This window comes from Drosophila elegans, unplaced genomic scaffold (genome assembly GCF_018152505.1).
Source record: "Drosophila elegans isolate 14027-0461.03 unplaced genomic scaffold, ASM1815250v1 contig_476, whole genome shotgun sequence".
NCBI lineage: Eukaryota > Metazoa > Arthropoda > Insecta > Diptera > Drosophilidae > Drosophila > Drosophila elegans.
Window position 1 is genome coordinate 16,711,290 of NW_024545863.1, and position 20,764 is coordinate 16,732,053.

At 43.8% G+C, this 20,764-nt stretch overlaps 6 protein-coding genes across 11 annotated transcripts in view; 3 read left to right on the top strand and 3 right to left on the bottom strand.

The window, feature by feature from the left end:
- Positions 1-11,876, bottom strand: part of LOC108135772 (serine-rich adhesin for platelets) — a 40,227-nt gene extending 28,351 nt beyond the window's left edge. Inside the window, exon 1 of one of the 2 annotated variants that reach the window (XM_017256626.2) lies at positions 10,778-11,875. In XM_017256626.2, coding sequence (XP_017112115.1) covers positions 10,778-11,402 — 625 coding nt within the window. In that variant the 5' untranslated portion in view covers positions 11,403-11,875. Of the gene's footprint in view, positions 1-10,777 lie in introns of both variants that reach the window. The other variant, XM_017256628.2, reaches the window with a different exon arrangement.
- Positions 11,877-12,406: 530 nt separating this feature from the next.
- Positions 12,407-13,108, top strand: LOC108135767 (U1 small nuclear ribonucleoprotein C). The gene has a single exon (XM_017256617.2). The coding sequence runs from the start codon at positions 12,522-12,524 to the stop codon at positions 12,957-12,959; it is 438 nt and encodes a 145-aa protein (XP_017112106.1). The 5' UTR covers positions 12,407-12,521; the 3' UTR covers positions 12,960-13,108.
- Positions 13,109-13,272: 164 nt separating this feature from the next.
- On the bottom strand, positions 13,273-15,145 carry LOC108135766 (deoxynucleoside kinase). The gene is made up of 4 exons (XM_017256616.2): positions 14,967-15,145; positions 14,265-14,616; positions 13,927-14,197; positions 13,273-13,865 (listed from the first exon to the last, which is right to left on the bottom strand). Exons 1-4 carry the CDS (start codon positions 14,995-14,997, stop codon positions 13,716-13,718), a joined length of 804 nt encoding a protein of 267 aa, XP_017112105.1. The 5' UTR covers positions 14,998-15,145; the 3' UTR covers positions 13,273-13,715.
- Positions 15,146-15,181: 36 nt separating this feature from the next.
- On the top strand, positions 15,182-17,166 carry LOC108135765 (WD40 repeat-containing protein SMU1). Its single transcript, XM_017256615.2, has 5 exons — positions 15,182-15,336; positions 15,405-15,471; positions 15,530-15,788; positions 15,845-16,923; positions 16,983-17,166. Exons 1-5 carry the CDS (start codon positions 15,311-15,313, stop codon positions 17,079-17,081), a joined length of 1,530 nt encoding a protein of 509 aa, XP_017112104.1. The 5' UTR covers positions 15,182-15,310; the 3' UTR covers positions 17,082-17,166.
- A 103-nt stretch (positions 17,167-17,269) lies between these two features.
- LOC108135768 lies at positions 17,270-17,960 on the top strand. 2 transcript variants are annotated; one of them, XM_017256620.2, is made up of 2 exons: positions 17,270-17,493; positions 17,560-17,960. In XM_017256620.2, exons 1-2 carry the CDS (start codon positions 17,364-17,366, stop codon positions 17,751-17,753), a joined length of 324 nt encoding a protein of 107 aa, XP_017112109.1. In that variant the 5' UTR covers positions 17,270-17,363; the 3' UTR covers positions 17,754-17,960. The 2 variants fall into 2 exon arrangements, with proteins under 2 accessions (XP_017112109.1, XP_017112108.1); XM_017256619.2 differs by having other exon boundaries at positions 17,545-17,953.
- Positions 17,961-19,271: 1,311 nt separating this feature from the next.
- LOC108135763 (cubilin) overlaps positions 19,272-20,764 on the bottom strand; it is a 51,413-nt gene continuing 49,920 nt past the window's right edge. For 2 of the 4 annotated variants that reach the window (XM_017256611.2, XM_017256612.2), the window contains one exon: positions 19,272-20,651. In XM_017256611.2, coding sequence (XP_017112100.1) covers positions 20,329-20,651 — 323 coding nt within the window. In that variant the 3' untranslated portion in view covers positions 19,272-20,328. The remainder of the gene's footprint in view (positions 20,652-20,764) is intronic. The other 2 variants (XR_001773927.2, XM_017256613.2) reach the window with 2 other exon arrangements.

Sequence of the window (20,764 nt, forward strand, 5' to 3'; positions counted from 1 at the left end):
ACCCCGCCCCCTCTTTAGCCCATAAACGGAGGCCTAACTGCTCATTAGAATGGCATTGTACACACACTTCGATTTCGAATCGAATCGAAACGAAACGAAACGCCAGGTTGCATTTCCGGTTGTGACAGTTTTGCTTTTTTTCAGCTAGCGCCACTCACCGGATGCGCCAAGTGGCAGGGGTCCATAAAAACGGCGAGGGAAACGCTAAACAATATTCAATGCTAACAAAAAATTAGGGCAAACACTCGTGAGGGTTGAAGCCCGAGTTGATTATTGTGTTCTGTTGCATTGTTAAACAATTATGCGGCATTTCCTTCCGATGCGAATCCATTCGATGACACTTTGAGTGCCGGCTGCTGCGAAATCCTCCCCTTCTGCCTGTTGTTAATCACCCAGAGCAGAGTAGCATAACCACACAGCTGTTCCTAACTGTTTGATTTGACCCACTGCGAATTTAATGGGCGGCGAAATTCCGCTTCCTCATCCGGATCCGTAACTCACTTTACGGCTCATCGGAGTGCGGCCCGGAACAAAAGCAGCCAATTGATGGATGGTCGTCTGCATTTGGCTGTCTAAACAAAGAGCAACAGCTTTCAATTGTATGTGCTGCCCGTTCGCATAGTTGTTACTGTGTTTCAATGATTGCTGAGTGACTTCGTTTACCTTCGAGTATCCCCTTTCAAGGAATTCACAGCTAAAGTATACAACTTCAGATGTATATTTCTGCCACGGATAAACAATCTGCCAGCTCAAGACCGGCTTTCCCTGCCCGTCTTTCTTCGCCACATCCGTCGTGGGTTATAACATAATTTACGTCTCTTCCGCTTGGCAGCTTCGTAATCATTCTCCACTTCCATGGCCCAGCACAAGAATGCGGCTGCCCAAGTCTATCTGGTCCATCGGTCCATCGAACCGAGGCATGTATCTTCTCGATTTGCCCTAATGTCAGGCCATTGTAATTGCATTTCGTGCTGAACTTCTGGTCCTACACCGCAGACAAGTCAAGGCGGGCATCCCGAAAACGAAAACGAACTCCGGCATCCCAAACACGATTTCGGCATCGAAGCTTTTTTTCTGCGGCTGTGGGCTTGGAGCTGTGTGTGTGTGTATCTGGGTATCTCAGAGATACAATGGCCGCACAATGTAGCCAATATCTAAACGTCGGCATCTTTGGTGGCCGACGCCATCATCGTTGGGAGTCAGATTCAGTTCCAAAGCCAGAGTACTTGGTTTCTCTGCCTCTTTCTAGATTTCAATCTGCCAGCTTTGCTTTTAATCGGTTTGGGATTGGTTTGCCCGAACTTTATGGAACCTTGAATTGACTGAACTGGAATGTGGCTGAAACCGCAACATATGCCTATCCAACTGGGAGATCTCGTCTCACATCTGTCGGCCTAGCCCACGTGTCGAACTTATGTATCTGTATCTGTATCTCAGCCTGAGCTAGAGCAACTCCTAATGTATCTCTATCTGGTTTTCGGCTTAAGAGCATTAAAGCAGCTATGAATTAGACAGGGGCTGCAACCCCTAATGGTAGTACGCCCCTAAGCGAACCTTCAGCTGCTCATCTCAAGTGGCAGGCTGGATTTACGGGCATAGACAATCTAATTACTGTTTTCAGTGTGCATTTAGCGTAAATGATAGCCCTAAAGCGGGCTCAGCCGCTCACACATGTGCGTAATTAATCCGTAGGGCATGGTGTTATGCCTGAGCAACTTCCACCGGCTCCCCAAAAAAGCGGCCCACCTGCTTTTATGACTCCTCCATAAAAGTCTGCTGCTCGTTTTCCTGCCTCCGAGCTTTTCTTTTTCAGAGCTTGCAATGCGTGGCCTCCCACTCTTTTGAGCGTACAACTCCGAATTCCGGCTCCAAATGGGGCAGCCATGACTTGGCATCTGGACTCAAAATGGAGGCGACTTCGATGGCAGGTCCCACGCACTGATCTCAAATTTAGCTTCAGCGGGCTGACCGGGTTGACTGACTGGTAGACTGGTTGACTGGTTGACGGCATGACGCGGCTTAATTGGCCATTACGGGGCGGCTGCATAAGAGGCTCTCGGCTTGCGCAAGCCATTCCCCATTTCCCGTTCTCTTCTCCGCGGTTCAGGTTTTCCTCGCTTATGGAAAATTATTTTTACCGTTGCAGGCGTCTTGTCTTTATGCAAATCAAGTGAAAGCAGCGGCAGAAGCAACAAGTTTTCCCAAAATCCTCCAGTGGACACTTTATTGAATCTAAACCGAATTTGGGTCATTGTACTCTAGAAAATAGAATTTCAATCCACCACACAGCACTTACGTTGCCCGAGGGAATCGTATTGAGTTCTCATTTTTATCCGTTTAGGCTTTCCATAAAAAAAAAAAAAAAGTGAAAATAAACTAGAGGAAAGCTAAGCCAGCTCTTGACCCGAAAGGCAAGGCTCATTGTTGTTCTTTCTGTTGCAAAGGATTTGGATTGTTTGTGCCCCATGTCGTATGCGTGCTTCGCTTGCTACAGTTGTTAACATGAAAAGATAAACATCGGAAATGATGTCAGTCAAACTGGCAGTGCCCAGCCTCCACAACGAGTAGTGTATGTGTATCTGCCTCAGCCCCTTTTTCGTTTTTTCGTTTTTTCGCTTTTTCATTTCCATCTTCACGCATTCCCCCGAACAAGCTCACAAAATCATGTAAAACTTATACAACAAAATGCGCACAAAAAACAGACGAGAAGCTGTTGAAAAAAGCTGAAAAAGCTGAGCCCCTTCAGTAGTTTCAGCCGTTACATGCTCGGCAATCAGAGCAACGTGTTTCGTATCTAATGAATTGCGACTCTAGGGGACTCTGTTTCCATTGTTGGAGCAGCAATGTTGCAAGTTCTCCCCCCTCCCAGGCATCGTTTAGCGGGCTAAATGCCGCACTTTTAGTTGGAAACTTAACCACGGTGGCAGATACACAATGAATAAAAGATAAAGAGCGGAGAATTAGATCACGCGATTGTTGCCTGAGTTTCCGAGTAGAGAACGTGAGCAAAGCCAGGTATATCCAGGTATATCTAGGGGATGTAGTGAGCTAAAAAGTAAAGTAAAGGCAGTTTCCTGCTCGGAAGGTGGCTTAACAAAAGGAGTCACCCTTAAGGGATGAGATTATGGCAGCTATCACATTTACATAAATGATAAATAAAAGAATTTTAGCTATCTAAAGTCTATTAAGTGATAAAAACTCCAAAAAATAATACATCTGTTAAAGAATCATTTACAGATATTTACGATTTAAAGTTCTGATTAACTTTGACTATATATTTTGGTGTTTGTATTCCTTTAAACTCAAAATAAAAATCTACTAAAAGAAAAAACATAACAGATGTTTGAAAACAATGTTTTAAAACGAGAAGAAAATTTTAAGATATTTACAATATAAAGTACTGATTAACTCTGACTATCTATACCAAAGTTTTACTTCCTTTAAACTTAAAATAATGATCTACTGAAAGAAAAATCAGTTAATCAGTACTTTGATTAACTCTGACTATCTATACCAAAGTTTTACTTCCTTTAAACTTAAAATAATGATCTACTGAAAGAAAAAACATCAAAAATATTTAAAAATAATATTTTAAATCAAGAAGAGTCTACAATGTCAGAAATCTATTCAACGATCACAACTGATTAGTTGGAAATCTGATACTTAGACATGGCACAGAAATAATCCTCAAAGACCTTAAGTAAAATCCCAAAGTTGATAGATGCTTATGGAATTATTGAAAATTCCTTTCGCTCGCACTTGAAATCGATATCATCGGCAATAAACAACATATTTAGTCCAATGCCTCGTGCCAAGTGTTACAACACTGCAGTTCAGCACCTTGGGCTGTAATCGAAGGTGTGTAAACATATGGCGCAGATAAGATATATGGAACGGAGCCAAGAACACTGTTTTATTATATCGTAGACTATCTAATGAAGAATCTAATGCGGCATTGGCAAGGTTGAACAATCGGTGAAGGGTTTAAAGCAGCTGCTCGTTGGCATCAATTCTCGATTTCCCATGCAATTACGGCTTAGGAACCGAACCTCATATTATAAAACACACCCAAGTTCTGATTAATTTGCATATGACATGAGCCCGATCTGATCAGCGGCATCAGCTGTTCTCCAGCCACATGACAGAGTCCTATCCCTTCACTTAGCTTCCCTGGTGCGAGAGTTCCCCGGCAATTCCGGGCCGGGAGAACTTGTTTTTGTGCCACAAACAAAGCAATTTTCGCACTGACGCTTCCTCCATCCACCCAGGTGAGCAACCCCCTCCCCGAAAGGGGTAAATTATGAATGCAGTCCGCCGGGGGTTGAAGGCGAACGGGTTGCATGCAACATAACATGGTCACATAGCGCACTTTTTGGCAGGACCATTTGCTCACAGTTTGCGGTTTACGATGGCCGGAACCGTGTTTACCTGGGACGCAAGACAAAACACACAAAGCGGAGACAGGGTCAGAAGCGGCGGTCTTCTTGGCTCATCTGTCGCCTTGTCGCCTGGCATTGCGTGATGTTTGCCAGATGAATGAGAGTGAAAAATGAAACACGGCTTGCCGTTGCAATCAGTCGTCCGGAAATCAGCACACAGACAGGTAGCAGCAGCAGCAGCAGGCAAAGGAAGAAGACTTCCAGGCGAGACGGACAGACAGACAGACATTAAGGGCGCATTATGAAACCAGCAGCAATGGGCGACAAAGTGTTTCCATTTCCCATTTTGCCGGCTTGAATTCACCTCTCTTCCTCTCTCACTCTCTTCACCCGTTCTGCAATTTGTTTGCCGCAAACACACATTTACGTAATGCCAACCGAAGGTCTGACTGGACCTTAAAGCTGCCCGAAAACAAAAAACAAGACAGAAAAGCACTTGAAGTTCTTGCGATGAAATTCCGAGAATCAAGTTGGTCTTCGAGGCCAAGAAGGTAGACACACTCAGCAAAAATATCAGTTTCAGCTAACTTTCCATTGGCCAAAGCGCTAAATGTATGATGTCATGTTTAACAGAAAAGTATGAATTTAATCTAAAATTAGTAAATGATAAGTGACACCTAAATAAATCATTTTTTATTTATATATATACCTATACCTTTTGCTTTTAACTTACAAAAATTAAATGTATTTATATTAAATTAAGCATTATATATTAAGTTCATTAAATCAACAAACTTTATTTTATATCATTACATCAAAATTATTAATTTAATTAATTTTAATGCTGAGAAATTTTACAAAAATTACAGAATGGCAGCTGTTTTTTGTTTGTTCCCTGTGTATAACTGCTGCTGCTGAGAAATTCCAATGGTAATGCAAGGTAATGGTCTTCCCAGGGTTTGTGATGGTTCCTGGACCTCCTCCTGCCCCTCCCCCGCCTCCTGCTATTCCAACTCCCCCTGCCCTGCCCTGCCCCTTGATTAGTGCCGCTGTTTACCTGTGCCAGCGAGGCTGACTACGTGTACAGGTTTCTGGAACGAATCTATAAACGGAGATCGCACGCTGACTGTCTGACTGTGTGCCTCTCTGACTATCTGTGTTTTCCGCTTTCCTACGGCGTACAGATGGAATTCCCAACGCACAATTTGCGCTTTCCCCGCCTCGCTTTTGTTCTAACGCCCACGTTCATAGAGCTGGCATCTGCCCGCCGTCCGAATTGGTATTTGCAAACACGTTTTTGGCTCGGGAAAATTAAATTTAAATGCCATCAAATGCGAGGAAGATTGAGTCGAGAAAGGTGGCCCTGGCCCAGACCCCCTCCTCCCGGTCAGATTAGAAAGTCGTGCTACGAAATGCGGGTGCAGAGTTTCCAAAGGTGTTTACGACGAGCCGCCGCTGAACTTGAAAACCGCCAAAGAACTTGAAACCCGAAACGACAGTTGGAAAAGGCTTTTAACGACGCCCTTCAACTGCGGCCAAAGGCTATTAATCAAGGCAGCACGAATCGCATCCGCTGCACCACTGCGACACTATCGAACCACTCAAATTTACAGCCCACGGCGCTGCATATACATAAATACTGCTTAAGGTAAACAGACAAAGCCCAGACAGACACATTAATTTCAAGTCTTTTGCCCATTCTCCACGTTGTTAAGAATCAAAAATTGAAAAGCGCTGTGCTTCAAATCCGAGGCTAGCGATCGTTTTCGAATCACCGGAGTTCGAAACGTATCGATGGGAATGAGAATGGGAATGGGTTTATGTTTGGGGTGGGCTGGGGAAGTGGGCCCACTGAAGTGGGGGCAATCAACAATGGAGAGTTGGGGCTCAGTCGTCGAACGCATAGCTTAAAGTTCAATGACTGAAAAGGTGCGTTGTTGTTCTGAATGCGGTTGTCGTTAATGTTGTTGATGTTGCTGCCGTTGCTGCCGTTGCTCTTGGAGTTGAAGTTGCTGTTGCTGTGTTGTTGCTGCGGTTGCATAGGAATCCATCAGCGGGCAACTTTGACTCGGACCCCATTTATATTGGCCATTTGCTTTTTGCCTTTTGCTTTTGGTTCCTTGCGCCTCGCTAGGCGAACGTGCAAAAATGCAGCATAAGCGGCCTAAGCGATCGGCAATCAATCTGCAGATTCCAGACGCAACTGCAACTCGTTGCTCCGCCGATATTGCTGTTGCCGCTCGAAGAGGCACGCAACAAGCAATTTCTTGCAAGCCTCTTCTCTTGCCGTTGAACTTGTGGCCTTAAGTGGCTGCTACACTTGCGGCCAAGTTGGCTAAACAAGAGTGGCCAAGATTGTTAGCTAAGCGCAAATACAACATGTATCCGCAGCATAGCGTTAAGATTGAAATTTCCATGGGAAGGAGATTGGATTCTGTACTTAGGGGATACGATTCAGACGATACCTATTAAAATACAGAGGCTTTTATATCAGAGTTGAAATTATCATTTTTATAGGTGCTTCAAGTTTAATTAAAAAAGTTCTTTCTTGAACAATGCAGAGAAAAATATTAAATGTACAATTCTTTAAATTAAATGTACTTTAATAAATTCCGTTAGATTTCTTTCAAAAAGTTGTTTAGCCTTGAAGCATTTAAGATATCGTTTTCAGAATATTCCCGAAACAATAATAAACTATTTTTATTCAGAACAGAATAACAGTCAAGCCCTCTTAAATTCTGGATAGCGACTGGAATCGGGACTCAAAGTACATATTATCAGGACTGGAACGAAGACTCCTTCCTTCTCGCCGCTGTTTACATGCACACGATGACAGACGCGTCTATTTATCTGTATATGTATCTGTATCTGGCTGGCTGGCTGGGCTGAACTGGTTGTTTGGTTGGTTTACATTTCGGTTTTGCGCTTCAAGTGAGAGAAAAATGTTGGAAAAATAAACAAGAGGAGCCAGCCAGAATTCCAGACGCAGCTAAAGCAAAAGCAACCGCACGATTGGAGTGGATTGGCCCCGAAAAAAAGGGGGGCCCTGGGCAAAGTTTGGCTGCAACAATCAAATGCTCATCAGCGCACTTGAAAAATAATGCGTTTGCTGGCTAAGACAAAAAGAAGTACGCACAGAGACACAAAGATACAGCGACGCACTGTATCTGTATCTGTATCTTTACTGTATGCGGGATAGTATGCGAGTATCTGAGCACCAGTATGTATCTTTTTTCGGCTGTATAGACGGGGCATTTTCATAGCTGGCTGTATTTTTTTGTTGGCTTGTTTGTTTAGTTTTCGAGGCAGCGGCACTCACACAGACACGCAATGCTGCAGGTGGGAACAGGTTTTTCGGTTTGGGTTTTTCGTGTACGAGTATCTCTGGGATGCGGGCCGTATCTCTGGCCTCGCGTTATTTATGCCCCACTGTGGCTGTAATTACACATTTTTTATTTCCTGCAGAAAACATAATCTGGCCATGTGTGCCTTCTGACTGGGCATCTATGTAGTATGGCGATCTCCGGGATGCCCACGCACATGTGTCCTCCGCCTGGCATCAAGTTCCCACCGAGAGTGTCCAAAGTGGGCAAGTGCGTAAGTGGACAGCGGCATTCGAGACCCTTCAAAGGGCTCTTCGCCTTTCGCGAAAAGCGCCTGCTGCGCCCAAACATTTCGCCGGTTGTTCATGCCGCTCACGTAGCTGCCACTGCCACTGGCCGATCGATTGACAGATATTCGTAGTTCGTAGTCGCTAGTTGCTAGTTGGCCATGGTTACCCGTAGACCCGCCAGCAGAACGGTAACAGCCGGAGAACGAATGGGAATTACCCTCGACAACTGCTCCGCACGCTTGGCTGCACTCGCCCAGAAAGAGCCACTTTGCCCGGTGGTGGTGGTGGTTAGCAGTTGCCACAAATGGCGCGATGTAATGGCATTTCTAATATGGGCACATTAATGGCCCCGGCACACAGGCACAGGTGAGGGGCACGAGGAGTCCGGAGGCAATTGCAAAATTCAAAATTAACAGGCCACAGTTAAGGCGAAAATAATAGCTATCTGAGGGGTTAGTTCTAGTCCTAACTCTATAGAAATTTATGTGCTTTAACGAACATTTATTGGGGTGCTTTACTATATTGTTTTATTAACCACTTGTTTATGTATGTTGCAAGTTTTTTTTTGTTTTTTCTATCCCTTTTTTAAGTTTAAACGTTTTATTAAGGTATGGCATACCTTTAGACAAGGTTTATGGTATAAATTCCTTTATATTCTGATTTTTAGTTTTTACCTAAGGTATCCAAGACTTCTAAAAGAAAATCCATAAATATATACACAGAAAGTTATCTAACAACATTTTGGTTTCGGAAATAGTCTTATACAATTGAAATTTGTAAATTTAAAAACTGCTATAATAAGTGCAAGTTGTGCAGTCATCTTAAACAAATAGTAATCATGGTGTTTTAACAAGGGATATTCCCATTTATTGGGCACTAATTCAGTGCTATTATTCTGAACCCATGTGTGTGCAGAAGCCGTGTGCGCTGCTCTTGTTTTTCCTGGGCTTCATACCTGAGCAATTAGTGCGGCGTTTCGATTGCGCATGCAGTAGCCCAAAGAGCAGCTGCTGCCGCTTGACTGTTTTTCCACTTTTGCTCTTGGGCAGCTGACAAGGAAGGAGCCAGGAGACTGAGACGAGGACAGAGGGGCGTAAACAAAGTGAGCTCTTGCAAAATGACAGCTGACAATGGCCGGCCACGTTTCGCCTCTCGTACAGAAAATACAGAAAAGGCAGCAGCTAAGTGCACAATAATAATGGCAACAATATCAGCGCGAAAAAGCTGCAGTCAGCGTCGCCAGTCTGCCGTCGAGATTTCCTAAAGTTATTGAACGTTTTCAAGCGAAAAGCAAAATTCGGATAGCAAGCAAAAAAAAAAAAGAAAAAGAAAAACGATAAAATGCCAGTGAGGCAAAGTGCAGAGACGGTTAGCCGAGCAAACAAAAATCGGCTTGGGCATATCAAGCAGTTTGACAGCCACTGTGGATAACCTGTTGCTATTACAACTGCAGCACTTGCCACATAAACGGCCATTCGTGTTGGCCGGTATTTAACACAAGGTCGCGAAAACAATGAGCCAAAAGACTTTAGACCGCTTATCTAAGTGCTCGGAGCTGCGGCTCGTTGGTAATTGAAGGAGCCTCCGCTGGACGCCGCAACCAAGAAGCTAATTGTGTGAACAGGCCACCCAGCCCCACCCACACACCCAACTTGGGAATAATGACAGGAGGGTCGAGGGCCGAGGGAGCAGCAAAACAGCGGAGGCGACAAAGTAAACAAGGTGTTAATTTCACCCTTGTTTTCCTTTCACGAAGATGCTCTGGGATATAGGGTATGACAAGGTAATTGCGAATTAAAGTTGGACATGACAAAAGTTATTTGATTACAACATAAATCAATTTAAGTAGCCATAAAGTTAAAATACCAGTCAAGCTTTATTTGCACGTTAGACTATTTTAATGAAGTTAATTAAAGTAGTAACATTTCGAGCCCCAGAGTGACGGCTAGTAAAAGTAATTAAAAAGCCAAACAAATGATCTAAGCTGGCCTGGGCTTACTCTATTCCGAATTTCTCTTTGTGTTCAATGTGCTTTTTATAATTGTTGCTTTTATAACGAAAACGATTTTATCGTTGAAAAACAGCAGAGAAATTAACGAAATAGCAAATAAAAAAAAAACGATTAATGTGATTATAAAAACAACTTTGCCAATTTCTCACCCATAGGCTCTCAGAACTCACAGTATTCCAAGAACTCATTTGAAGTATTAAAAAAACGCTTTTAATATAAATATTTGTAAGATCTTTTTAATTAAAATAATTTATAAACATTTAAAAATCAAAAGGATTTGTAAGTATATTGCTCTAATTCACTACGGTAACCTTCGTCAGCTCTCAAAATGCACACAATTTCAAGATCACATGAGATGTATTGATAAATCGCGTTAAAAATTAATATTTGTAAGACTTTTTAATCAAAGACAATTTATAAACAATCAAAAATTAAGAAGGTAACCTTCTTAAGTGAAATGCCCAATGTTAGGGTATAAAGTGCCCTGTTCTCACTTCCCACACTTGATTGTTTTTGCTGCTCCTCCCTTTTGCGCCTTTGCAAATTGAATTCCCCGCGTGTTGCGAAAGCAGATAAGATTGGAGCACGTTCTCCGCCAAACAGCCACCCACACAGAAGCGCTTCCCGGCATACAAAGCGGCAGATGACAGACGATAAGCCGCCCTGATAACGCACTTGACTGTGTGGAGGAATCGTGAGGGGAATTCTACGGAGAGCTCCCACTTACTACGAAGGTGATTATGAGGAGTAAGATGAATGGATGGGTCTACTTACGAACTGTGACCGTTTTCGGATCGTAGGCACAGACGCGCCGCTCCACCGCCGCAATCTTGCGCTGCACCCGTCCGGCCCGCTCGCCCACCGCCTGCAGATCCCGCTGCAGGTCGTCGAAGATGTCGCTGGCGATCAGGACCAGGCTGGCCAGCTGCCGCAGGGCGTTGCTCAGCGTGATGTTGCTGATCGAGTCGAACTCGTGGCCTGACACCACCTTCGAAGAGCCGGCGGTGGGCGACTGGGGGGCGCTAGCGATCCTGCCCAGCGTCGGCCGCTGCTGGCTGGGGTGCCGCGAGTTGGGCAGCGACTGCGACTGATGGCGCGTGGGCGAGGTGGACAGGAACTCGACGTGCTGCTTCAGCTTCTTCATGGGCGCCGGAGCGGGGGGCACCGGCTGCTCCTCCGAAGCCGCCCCGGACGCCGCCTGATGAACCAGCACCCGGGTGAGGGATGTGGGTGAGCCGTGGCCATTGGTTAGCTCCCCGTCCGGCGACTGCTTGTTGATGCAGTTGTTATTCCGACACTTGCCCGGCGTGCAGTGGAACCGGCCGGAGGCGTGGCCCAAACTGGCCGCCGTGGCTTGGGCCACATTGACGGGCTGCACCACGCGCTGGATGAAGGGCATCTCTCGGGCGTTTCTCTGGCGGCCACTAGCTGCTCCTCCTCATTCGCTCTGCTCCCAAGGCACCGACCAAACACACAAAAAGAAGGTAAGGTAATCCAAATAATCCACACACACACACACGCACGCTCACGCACACAGAGGCCCGAAAACTGGTCGGGCAACTTCTGGACTTGAATCCTCCGCAGTTACAGCCTCCTAGCTATTGTCTGTTTTCGGCCAAATTCCTTGGCCTTTTCACACGCACTCACAAACTAGTTTAATTCAACTGCAACTGGTTTACTGGGCAGGCCCCCCTAATTTTTCGGCTAGTTCTCAGCCTTTGCATAATTAGCACGTCGCACTCGAATTGCCCGTGATTATGGCGATTTTATGGCCCGGCCACCGTTACGCGTCGTTCGAAAGGTGTGTTAGCCGGCGAAAATGCCGACAGTCCGCTCCGCGCTCACGTCTTCGTATTTCGCCGGTTTCAAAATAACTCCGTTCAAATGGGGTGTAGTGAGGCCGCATCAAAAATACCGAAAAGTGTGGCTGCACCGGTAGACGGCCAAAATATCGCACCGAAGACACAAACCGTGGCTTGGACAAAAACCCCTTTAACATCATCTAGTTGTTTTCTAGCGGTGCAGACATCTTTTCGTCTATATATAGTCTATTTTAAACTTTTAATAATCAATTTATTAATATATCCATTGTTTATTTTTCAACATTTATTTGATCAATTTATGAATACATTAATTCAATACCCTTGGCTACCAGAAATCAAAACTTAGAAAAAAATATCTTAACTAGAATACCTTCACAGTTTTATATAGTTTTAGTAGCATTGTTAATTATGTTGTTGTTGGAGTATTCTTTCTTCAGTAATTGTAATATAATTAACAAAATGTATGTATTTCCAAATGGTTTTCATATTCAACATGACCTATGATATTTTAGTCAAGAAAAATGTATCTGTCCCACAGTGCGCCTTTATAGTTATCGATTTGAACAGTGTTGCCAGACATCAGCATATTTCTCCGCATAAGACAACCCTAGCCGAACAGGGTCGCACCGTCGTGGTAAAAATATAAATAAAAATATAAATTTACGTTTTCTACGTTAGATATATAAAATAGTACAATGCCGAAGTACTATTGCGACTACTGCGACACCTACTTGACCCACGACTCGCCCTCGGTGCGGAAAACCCACTGCACCGGTCGAAAACACCGCGACAATGTGAAGTTCTACTACCAAAAGTGGATGGAGGAGCAGGCGCAGCATTTGATTGACGCCACCACCGCCGCATTTAAGGCCGGAAAGATCACGAACAATCCGTTTGCGGGCGGACCAGGCGGGGCGCCTCCGAAGCCGGCGGGCGTTTCCATACCGCCGCCCAACATGGGAGCTCCGCCACGGCCGGGAATGCCAGGAATGCCCTACATGCCTCCGCTGATGAACCCCATGATGGGCATGCGCCCGCCGCCAATCATGAATCCCATGGCCATGATGGGACCACCGCCTCCGCTGGGCACAATTCCCGGCGTTCGACCACCGATTATGAACGGACCCAAGTGACCGCACTCCGATCGGAAACGAAATCAGGAAAAGGAGCACAGAAGGAACAGCACCTCGCGAGGTGTCCTAATTAAGCTGTAGCATTTAAGTAAGCCGAATAGCAATTCAAACTATATATGTAAATTTATATAAAGAAAATTTACTCATCAGATGGTTGTTTTTTGATTTTATTGGTTGTACCTTAAGTCCATAGAATAAATAAATAAATTTATTTTATCGTGTAGTGGCCAGGGGTATAGAAGTTTTGCTATATGTATATACAAATGGTTAAAGGGGTCGACCAGAAGCTCAGTCTAATTATTTCAAAAGAAAATTCAGCTTTTCACCGTATTTGTTTTATTTCCAAAATTATATTATGATAGGAATTTGTTACCTTATTTGACTCTACGGAGTAACAAAGATAAACAAATGAGAACAATTTGGGTCAACATAAAACAATTCTATAAAATGCTTATTATTTTTTTACTGAAATGCATTTAAGAATCGGCAACTACCTTGAACATATTTAGTTACATAAACACTCACAGTTTTTATTACAATTTTTGGGCTTACAAACTAGTTTCTGTGAAGAGAATATAATGTGGATTATAATTGTTAAAATACGAATGCGTTAACTGAGGGCTTGATGTGTAAGTGGATTATTCATTGCCTTTGTCCCGCGGTTCGGCTCGTCTGCGCCTCTTATATTAAAAGTCTGAACTACACACAATTAGGTACTATATAGGTTAGGGATTTCAGCAACATGATCATCACTGATTATCTGGCGACCCTCTGGCGCTTGCTAGGCGAAACCAGAACCTGCGACGGCTGTTGGTTACTCGAGATGGCGTCAAAGATGCTGGACTCCGAGCGCTGGTACTCGCTGCCAATGTTTTCCAGATTCAGATCGGCATCGAGCACAAGGACCTGGAACAAAAAGAGATTACGTTTCCTGTTGGTGCTAGATGAGTATAGTGCTAGAAGGTACCTTGCAGGACTGCGGACGTCTTTGGTGTATCAGCCAGTCCTCGTGCAACTCATGCAGCTCCTGAAGGTACTTAAGCGGCACACAGCTCTCCTCGGAGCGGGCTCGTTGGCGGATGCGCTCGTGCGCCACCTCCGGCGAGGTGCGCAGGTAAATGATGAGGTCCGCCTGCACGTGAATGGACTCCTCGATGAACTTGTACCACTCCTGCAGGGTGTTGAACATGCCCTCCTCCAGGGAACCATTCCGTCGCATATTCTCCACAAAGCAGTACCTGAGGGACAGTGGGTGAACGAAAATGAGCGATTCTGGTCAAACCGGATCGGGGATGATGCACTCACCGAGCGCTAAAAATGGAGCGCTCCATTATTTTTAGCTTCTTGTCGGTGGGCGCGGTGTGCGCCTGCAACATGGTCAGCGTGACATAACTCTGAAAGGGCATGGCCCACTTCTTGGGGTCCTTGTACATCAGCTCCAGCAGGTTGACCCCGTTCACGTTGCGCCACTTCTCGACGGGCTCGGTGAGCAGGCAGATGTCGTCCTTGTACTTCTCGAAGTGGTTCAGGTACGTGGTCTTCCCGCTGCCGATGTTGCCCTCGATGAGGACGGTGAAGGGCTGGGTGCCCTCGGCGTACTTGCGTCCCTGCCGGGCACTGGATGCTGCCGCCGCCATCAGTCCGGACAAGCTGCGATCTGCACGTGAACGTGAAAGCGGAAGAGCACGGTTTTACTATCTGCTACTGGTACAGCCAACGAATTGAGGTGGTGAGCGCTGTGTTCCGGCTTCAATGGAGTTCGAGTACTGTACACGGCGGATGGCAAACTTGGTGTGAAACACCCCGTCAGAAGAGATCGTTTGCCGCCGAAAACTCAAAAGAGCGGGAATACCGCCATTTGTTTTTTAATCGGGTTTTTCGATCGTCATGTTTGTTTTTGTTAAACGGCTGATCGTTGAGCACGCACTCAACGATACATATGTGTGTGTGTATTGCCGGTAGATAATTTATAAACTTTAAATGTGTAGCCATAGCAGCTTGAATTACCTATAAATGTTACAATGTTCCTTCTCCACATGTCCGCGCCACAGGTAGTGGCTCTCAAACAATATTTTAAATTATAAATTCCAAAGCTGGCAGAAGTAACTATTTAATGGTTTTACAATGCAATTGCTTCTTTTTATTTTTTTCTAAATTTCACAAGTCGTGTTGTTTTGCGGTGACAATGAACTGTTGGCGATAACGATGACGGTCAGCTGTTTTGGCCAGAGTTATCGGTACTAGTGCCATCCCTAAGAAGACGCATTTTTTATCAATATTATTGTAAATTTTAGAAAACCTGAATAAAAACTTGTTTGAAGAGAAGTTTTAAGCCAGGCCCCTAATTAGCCATGTCTATAGAAATCGAATCAGCCGAGTAAGTACTGCAAATCATCAAATAACAAACAGTTTTCGCTAATTTTGAATATCTACTTACCATCCAAGTGTGATCCGGCTTATCCAGCAGTATCTCAAGGAGTCCAACCTTATGAAGACCCTGCAGACGTTACAGGTGAGTTCTAATACTCTTAAAAAGCCCAATAACTAATGGGCTTATGGTATATTTTCAGGAGGAAACGGGTGTCTCTCTAAACACAGTGGACAGCGTGGATGGCTTTGTCCAGGACATCTCCAATGGTCATTGGGACACTGTGTTAAAAGTTACGCAATCCCTCAAACTACCGGATAAAAAGCTGCTCAATCTCTACGAACAAATCGTACTGGAGCTGATTGAACTGCGGGAATTGGGCGCAGCCAGATCCCTCCTCCGCCAAACGGATCCCATGAGCATGTTGAAGCAGCAGGAACCAGAGCGATACATTCATTTGGGTATGATCAGCACCACTCAGTGTTAAAGATAAATGCTTATTTAATTACTGTCCTAGAAAATATGCTTCAGCGCGCCTATTTCGACCCCAGGGAAGCCTATGCGGAGGGCAGCAGCAAGGAAAAGCGGCGCACGGCCATTTCCCAGGAGCTAAGTGGCGAGGTGCATGTGGTACCCTCCTCCAGGCTCTTAGCTCTTCTGGGGCAGGCTCTAAAATGGCAGCAGCATCAGGGACTCCTGCCGCCCGGCACCACCATTGATTTGTTCCGAGGTAAGGCGGCCATGAAGGATCAGGAAGAGGAAATGTATCCCACCCAGCTGTTCCGGCAAATCAAATTCGGTCAGAAGTCGCACGTTGAGTGCGCCCAGTTTTCGCCGGATGGTCAGTACCTGATCACAGGTAGTGTAGACGGCTTTCTCGAAGTGTGGAACTTCACCACCGGCAAGGTGAGAAAGGATTTGAAGTACCAGGCGCAGGACCAGTTCATGATGATGGAGCAGGCTGTGCTGGCACTAAACTTTTCACGTGACTCCGAGATGGTTGCCTCCGGCGCCCAGGATGGCCAGATCAAGGTGTGGCGCATCATCACCGGCCAGTGTCTGCGGAAATTCGAAAAGGCCCACACCAAGGGAATCACTTGCCTGCAGTTCTCGCGCGATAACAGCCAGGTGCTCAGTGCTTCCTTCGACTATACGGTGCGACTGCATGGCCTGAAGTCCGGAAAGATGCTGAAGGAGTTTAAGGGTCATTCGTCCTTTGTGAACGAAGCCACCTTCACGCCCGATGGCCACAGCGTGCTCAGCGCTTCCTCCGATGGAACAGTGAAGGTGTGGTCCCTGAAAACTACCGAGTGCGTGGCCACGTACAAGCCCCTGGGCAACGAGTTGGCCGTCAATACCGTCCTCATCCTGCCCAAGAATCCCGAGCACTTTATCGTCTGCAATCGGTCCAATACGGTGGTCATCATGAACATGCAGGGCCAGATTGTGCGATCCTTCTCGTCCGGTAAGCGCGAGGGTGGAGCCTTCATCTCAGCCACTCTTTCGCCTCGAGGCGAGTTCATCTACTGCGCTGGAGAGGATCAAGTACTCTACTGTTTCTCCGTCTCATCCGGCAAACTGGAACGTACTCTAAATGTAAGCTGCACTTTAACCAGTTATTACCAACAGATTTTTAACAAGATATTTGCCATCAGGTTCATGAAAAGGACGTCATTGGCCTGACCCATCATCCGCATCAGAATCTGTTGGCCAGCTACAGTGAGGACGGCCTGCTGAAGCTTTGGAAGCCGTAGATCATATAAGCAATTGACTTTCACACCTAGTTTTAGTTGGTACCCTAAGATGAGCTACCTAAATATACCTAATGCCCCCAAAGCACTTTCAGTTTTTCTCATGCCCTCATCCGTTCCCGCACATCAATATCTTCAATCATGTCTATATGAAACAAATTGACTTTAATTAAGCATTATGCAAAGCGCCAGCCTCTCAGAGCGCTAATCCGCAGAGTTTGCCTCAATTGCTGGCCCTGCGCTTAGATTAGTCGAGCAGCGACACTCAGCCGGTTCACTTGCAACATGAAGAGCGACGAGATCATCGAGAAGATACGCAGCAAGCTAAAGGAATCGGATCCTGCCCGGCGCACCGTGGTCAATACGTTTCAATTCAACTTCACCGACGCGGACGGCAATCTCATCAAGAGCATGGGTGAGTTGGGCCTTACTGTGGGTCAAGCCGTCGTTGACCGTTTCATCGTAGTTTTTGATTTCAAAGCCCTGGACATTTACGAGGGCAATGCGCCCAGTGCCGATGCACAAGTCACCATTTCGGATGAGGATTTCTATTTGGTGGGCACTAAGCAGAAGACTTTCCAGGAGATTCTGGAGCAGGAAAGGGCCAAGATCGATGGCGATGAGGAAGCTATTAACAAAATGCTTGAGAAGTTCCGTATAAATTCTAAGAACTAAGTGAAATTAGTTTTGTTTAGATTATGATATTATGTAACGCTGCTTATCTGCTTTCCAAACCTCCGAATAATGACTACATCAGCACAAATATAAAACTATAAATTAATGATGTGGCGCTTTTTTAAAAATTGTTTTCGTAGCCGAAGTTTTGCATCTACAAGACTAAAGTCCACCAGATAATTTGGATTTAAACATCACTGAATAACTTGGTTTTAGTATTCATTTATTTAATTACCTTTATTTATATTTAATGTTAACATGGAATTGTTTTTGTAGGTGTTTCCTTTTAATTTGAAATTTTTCTTCTGCATTTTATTATTCAACTATTTTGTTATTTAGATTCCCTTCATATCTCATTGGCAAACGGCGCCGTGTTTTGTGCCAATAAGTGCGCCTGAGATTCGGTTTTTCTGACTTCTGTTTCTGGATTTTGAAATTTGAAAAACGACTCTCAATTCAAATGTGTTTGACTCCTTCTCTTGAGTGGCTTATTTGTAGGTTTAATTGTAATTTTAACATTTGCTCTTTTTGGGGTGTTTTAATTTAATTTTGTGTTACTTTAGTAAACTCTTTTTTAGTTTAGAACATGTTTTTTTGGGATAGGTTTCTTTTGGGGACTTTCTTTCTCGAACATTTTATTAGCTTTATGTTTTAGTACTATTTTTCTTTAAATTTATGTTTAATTTTTATTGCTAGAACACAAATTTAGAGTTTTTATTAACTAATTGAATTCTTTGCTTCTGGGTTTTCTTTTCGGTTTTAATGTAATACAACAACAAAATTTGTACACTTAAACTAAAGTTTATTTTTATGAATTAATTCCTAGAAGTTACTTGATCATTATGCTTTTTTTATGCAACAATTTAACAACGTTTTACTTCATCAATGTAATTGTATTTATTTTTTCTTTATTTATCATTTTTTTGTTTAATTAATGTAGCATTTTTGTAACACCTACATACGTTTATTATTAATTGGTTTTTACGTTAAACGGGTTTAAGTTTCCATCGCTGATTTAAGCCATATTCATTAAATTTCTCAATTTTCTTTTGCAAAACGTACGTGCGCTATGAAACCAATAATTATTATTTATATTACGAAATTTTAGGGAATTCATTTTTAAACTCCAAAACGGAGGAAACTGATATGAACTAAAAGAATTTTAAAATTCACAATAGGTTTGCATATGTATAAAGTTGATAAAATAACATAAAATAATATTTGATACAGAAGATAGCCAAATACGATTTGGCACAAAGAAAAATCAATTCAATATTCGGTTTCTTTGTGTTTAGATTCTTGTTTTTAGCTTCTTGTATAATTTACTTTATTATTATCGTTCCCTTTAGCGTATACATTTTTATAAATATTCTTGTTCGCCTTAAATGTTTATAAAAATGTGCTTAAATAGACAAAAATCTTTGAATTTATTTTCTTTCCATTTCTCGCTTTCATTTTCCATCTCTGGGGCCGCTAATTTATTAAATTTCCTCTTTTATTTTCATATAAACTTTTCGATTTAGCGTCATTTAACTCTTTGCTTTTATTCTTTGCTGGAAGATACAGTTTTGATAGTCACTAATTCTTTTATTTATGCATTATTTCTTCTTCTCCTTTTTGTTGTTGTATGTTTGATTTGTGTAGCCTCAAGGTTCGAAGATTTTTGTACAAAATGTGTAAATAAAAAGTCATGCGCGTATGTAAAGGTAGTTAATTATTATTGTTTTATGCCCTTTAGTATGTTGCTGCCGTTATTCATTATCGGTTTATCTATCGGTTGCAAATGTGTGTATTGTTTTATTAACGTTTACGTTCTTCGTTTCTTCTGTTGTATAATTAATTCAATTTATGCTTCACCTAAATATTACTCGTATCAAATATAAAAATCAACAACTTTATTTTATTTTTCGTCTTGTCTGCGGTCTCTTGTGGCTATGAAAATGATTCGTACTTGCACTTCCTGCGCCTGCTGTTTTCGGCTCGTTTTCGTTTCCGTTTCCGCTAAACGGAACCTTGCTCCTCGCTTTTTACACATCCGCCTATCGCCCTGTGCTTTTTGTGCGTCCTTCTCCATTTCGCCGTACGTATTTCGCTATGTGTATAATATAGTTATTTAATGTAGCTATTATTTTTTTGGTTTCTTATTCCTCCACATCATCCCTTACTTATGTGAAACGCTTCTGGCTAATCATGTTATCGCAACTACAATATGCTCGCCCTACTGTACTTATTTAGCTTCGCTTTCGCTTACTTCATCACTAATACCTACTAACCATCCCGTTTCGCTCGTTATTAAATTTATGTCTTAATCAATTCGCATTTTTGCATAATTTCTTGTCTTTTAGGTATTGTTAACTTTTGAATTTCTGTTTCTGTTCGCCTCCCGGTTTTACTGTATCTGAGTGTTATCCTGTGTCTGCGTGTCAGTATGCGCTGTGGGAGTGTGTGTTATCTACTTCTCTTGCTCTGCAAAGTTGCTTTGTTCGCCATTACCTAGTTAGCCTTAGTCTAAATGCGTTTTAAAACCGAAACTGAAGGTTGCGATAAAAGTGCCTAAAACTGTGCCGAACCATCGTTAGACGTTCGCCATTTGGTTGACATGATCGATGTTGTCCTCATCGAAGTGCACATCGTTGATGAAAATGTCCGCGTCCAGCTGGTCCTCATCGAGCTCCAGATCGTCCTCGTCGTCCTCCCCGTTGGACATCAGTCCATGGCCCATGCCCATCCCCATTCCCATGTCCACGCCGGCGATGCAGATGTGGGGCGGCGGCGGCACGCTGGTGGGCGGCAGTGGGGCGGGCGGTATCATCAGGTTGCCGCTGTTGATCCCATGCAAACTGCCCGCGATGCTGGCGCCACCACTCTGTAGATGCCTGCGACTGGAGCTGAGACCCGCTGCTCAATTACAAAGGGAGATATTATGAATTACATAATTAAACCTTCGGTAAATTAATTACTAAACTTTAAAGTATTTCTGAAATATCTTTTTTAAACAAAATTTTTGTATT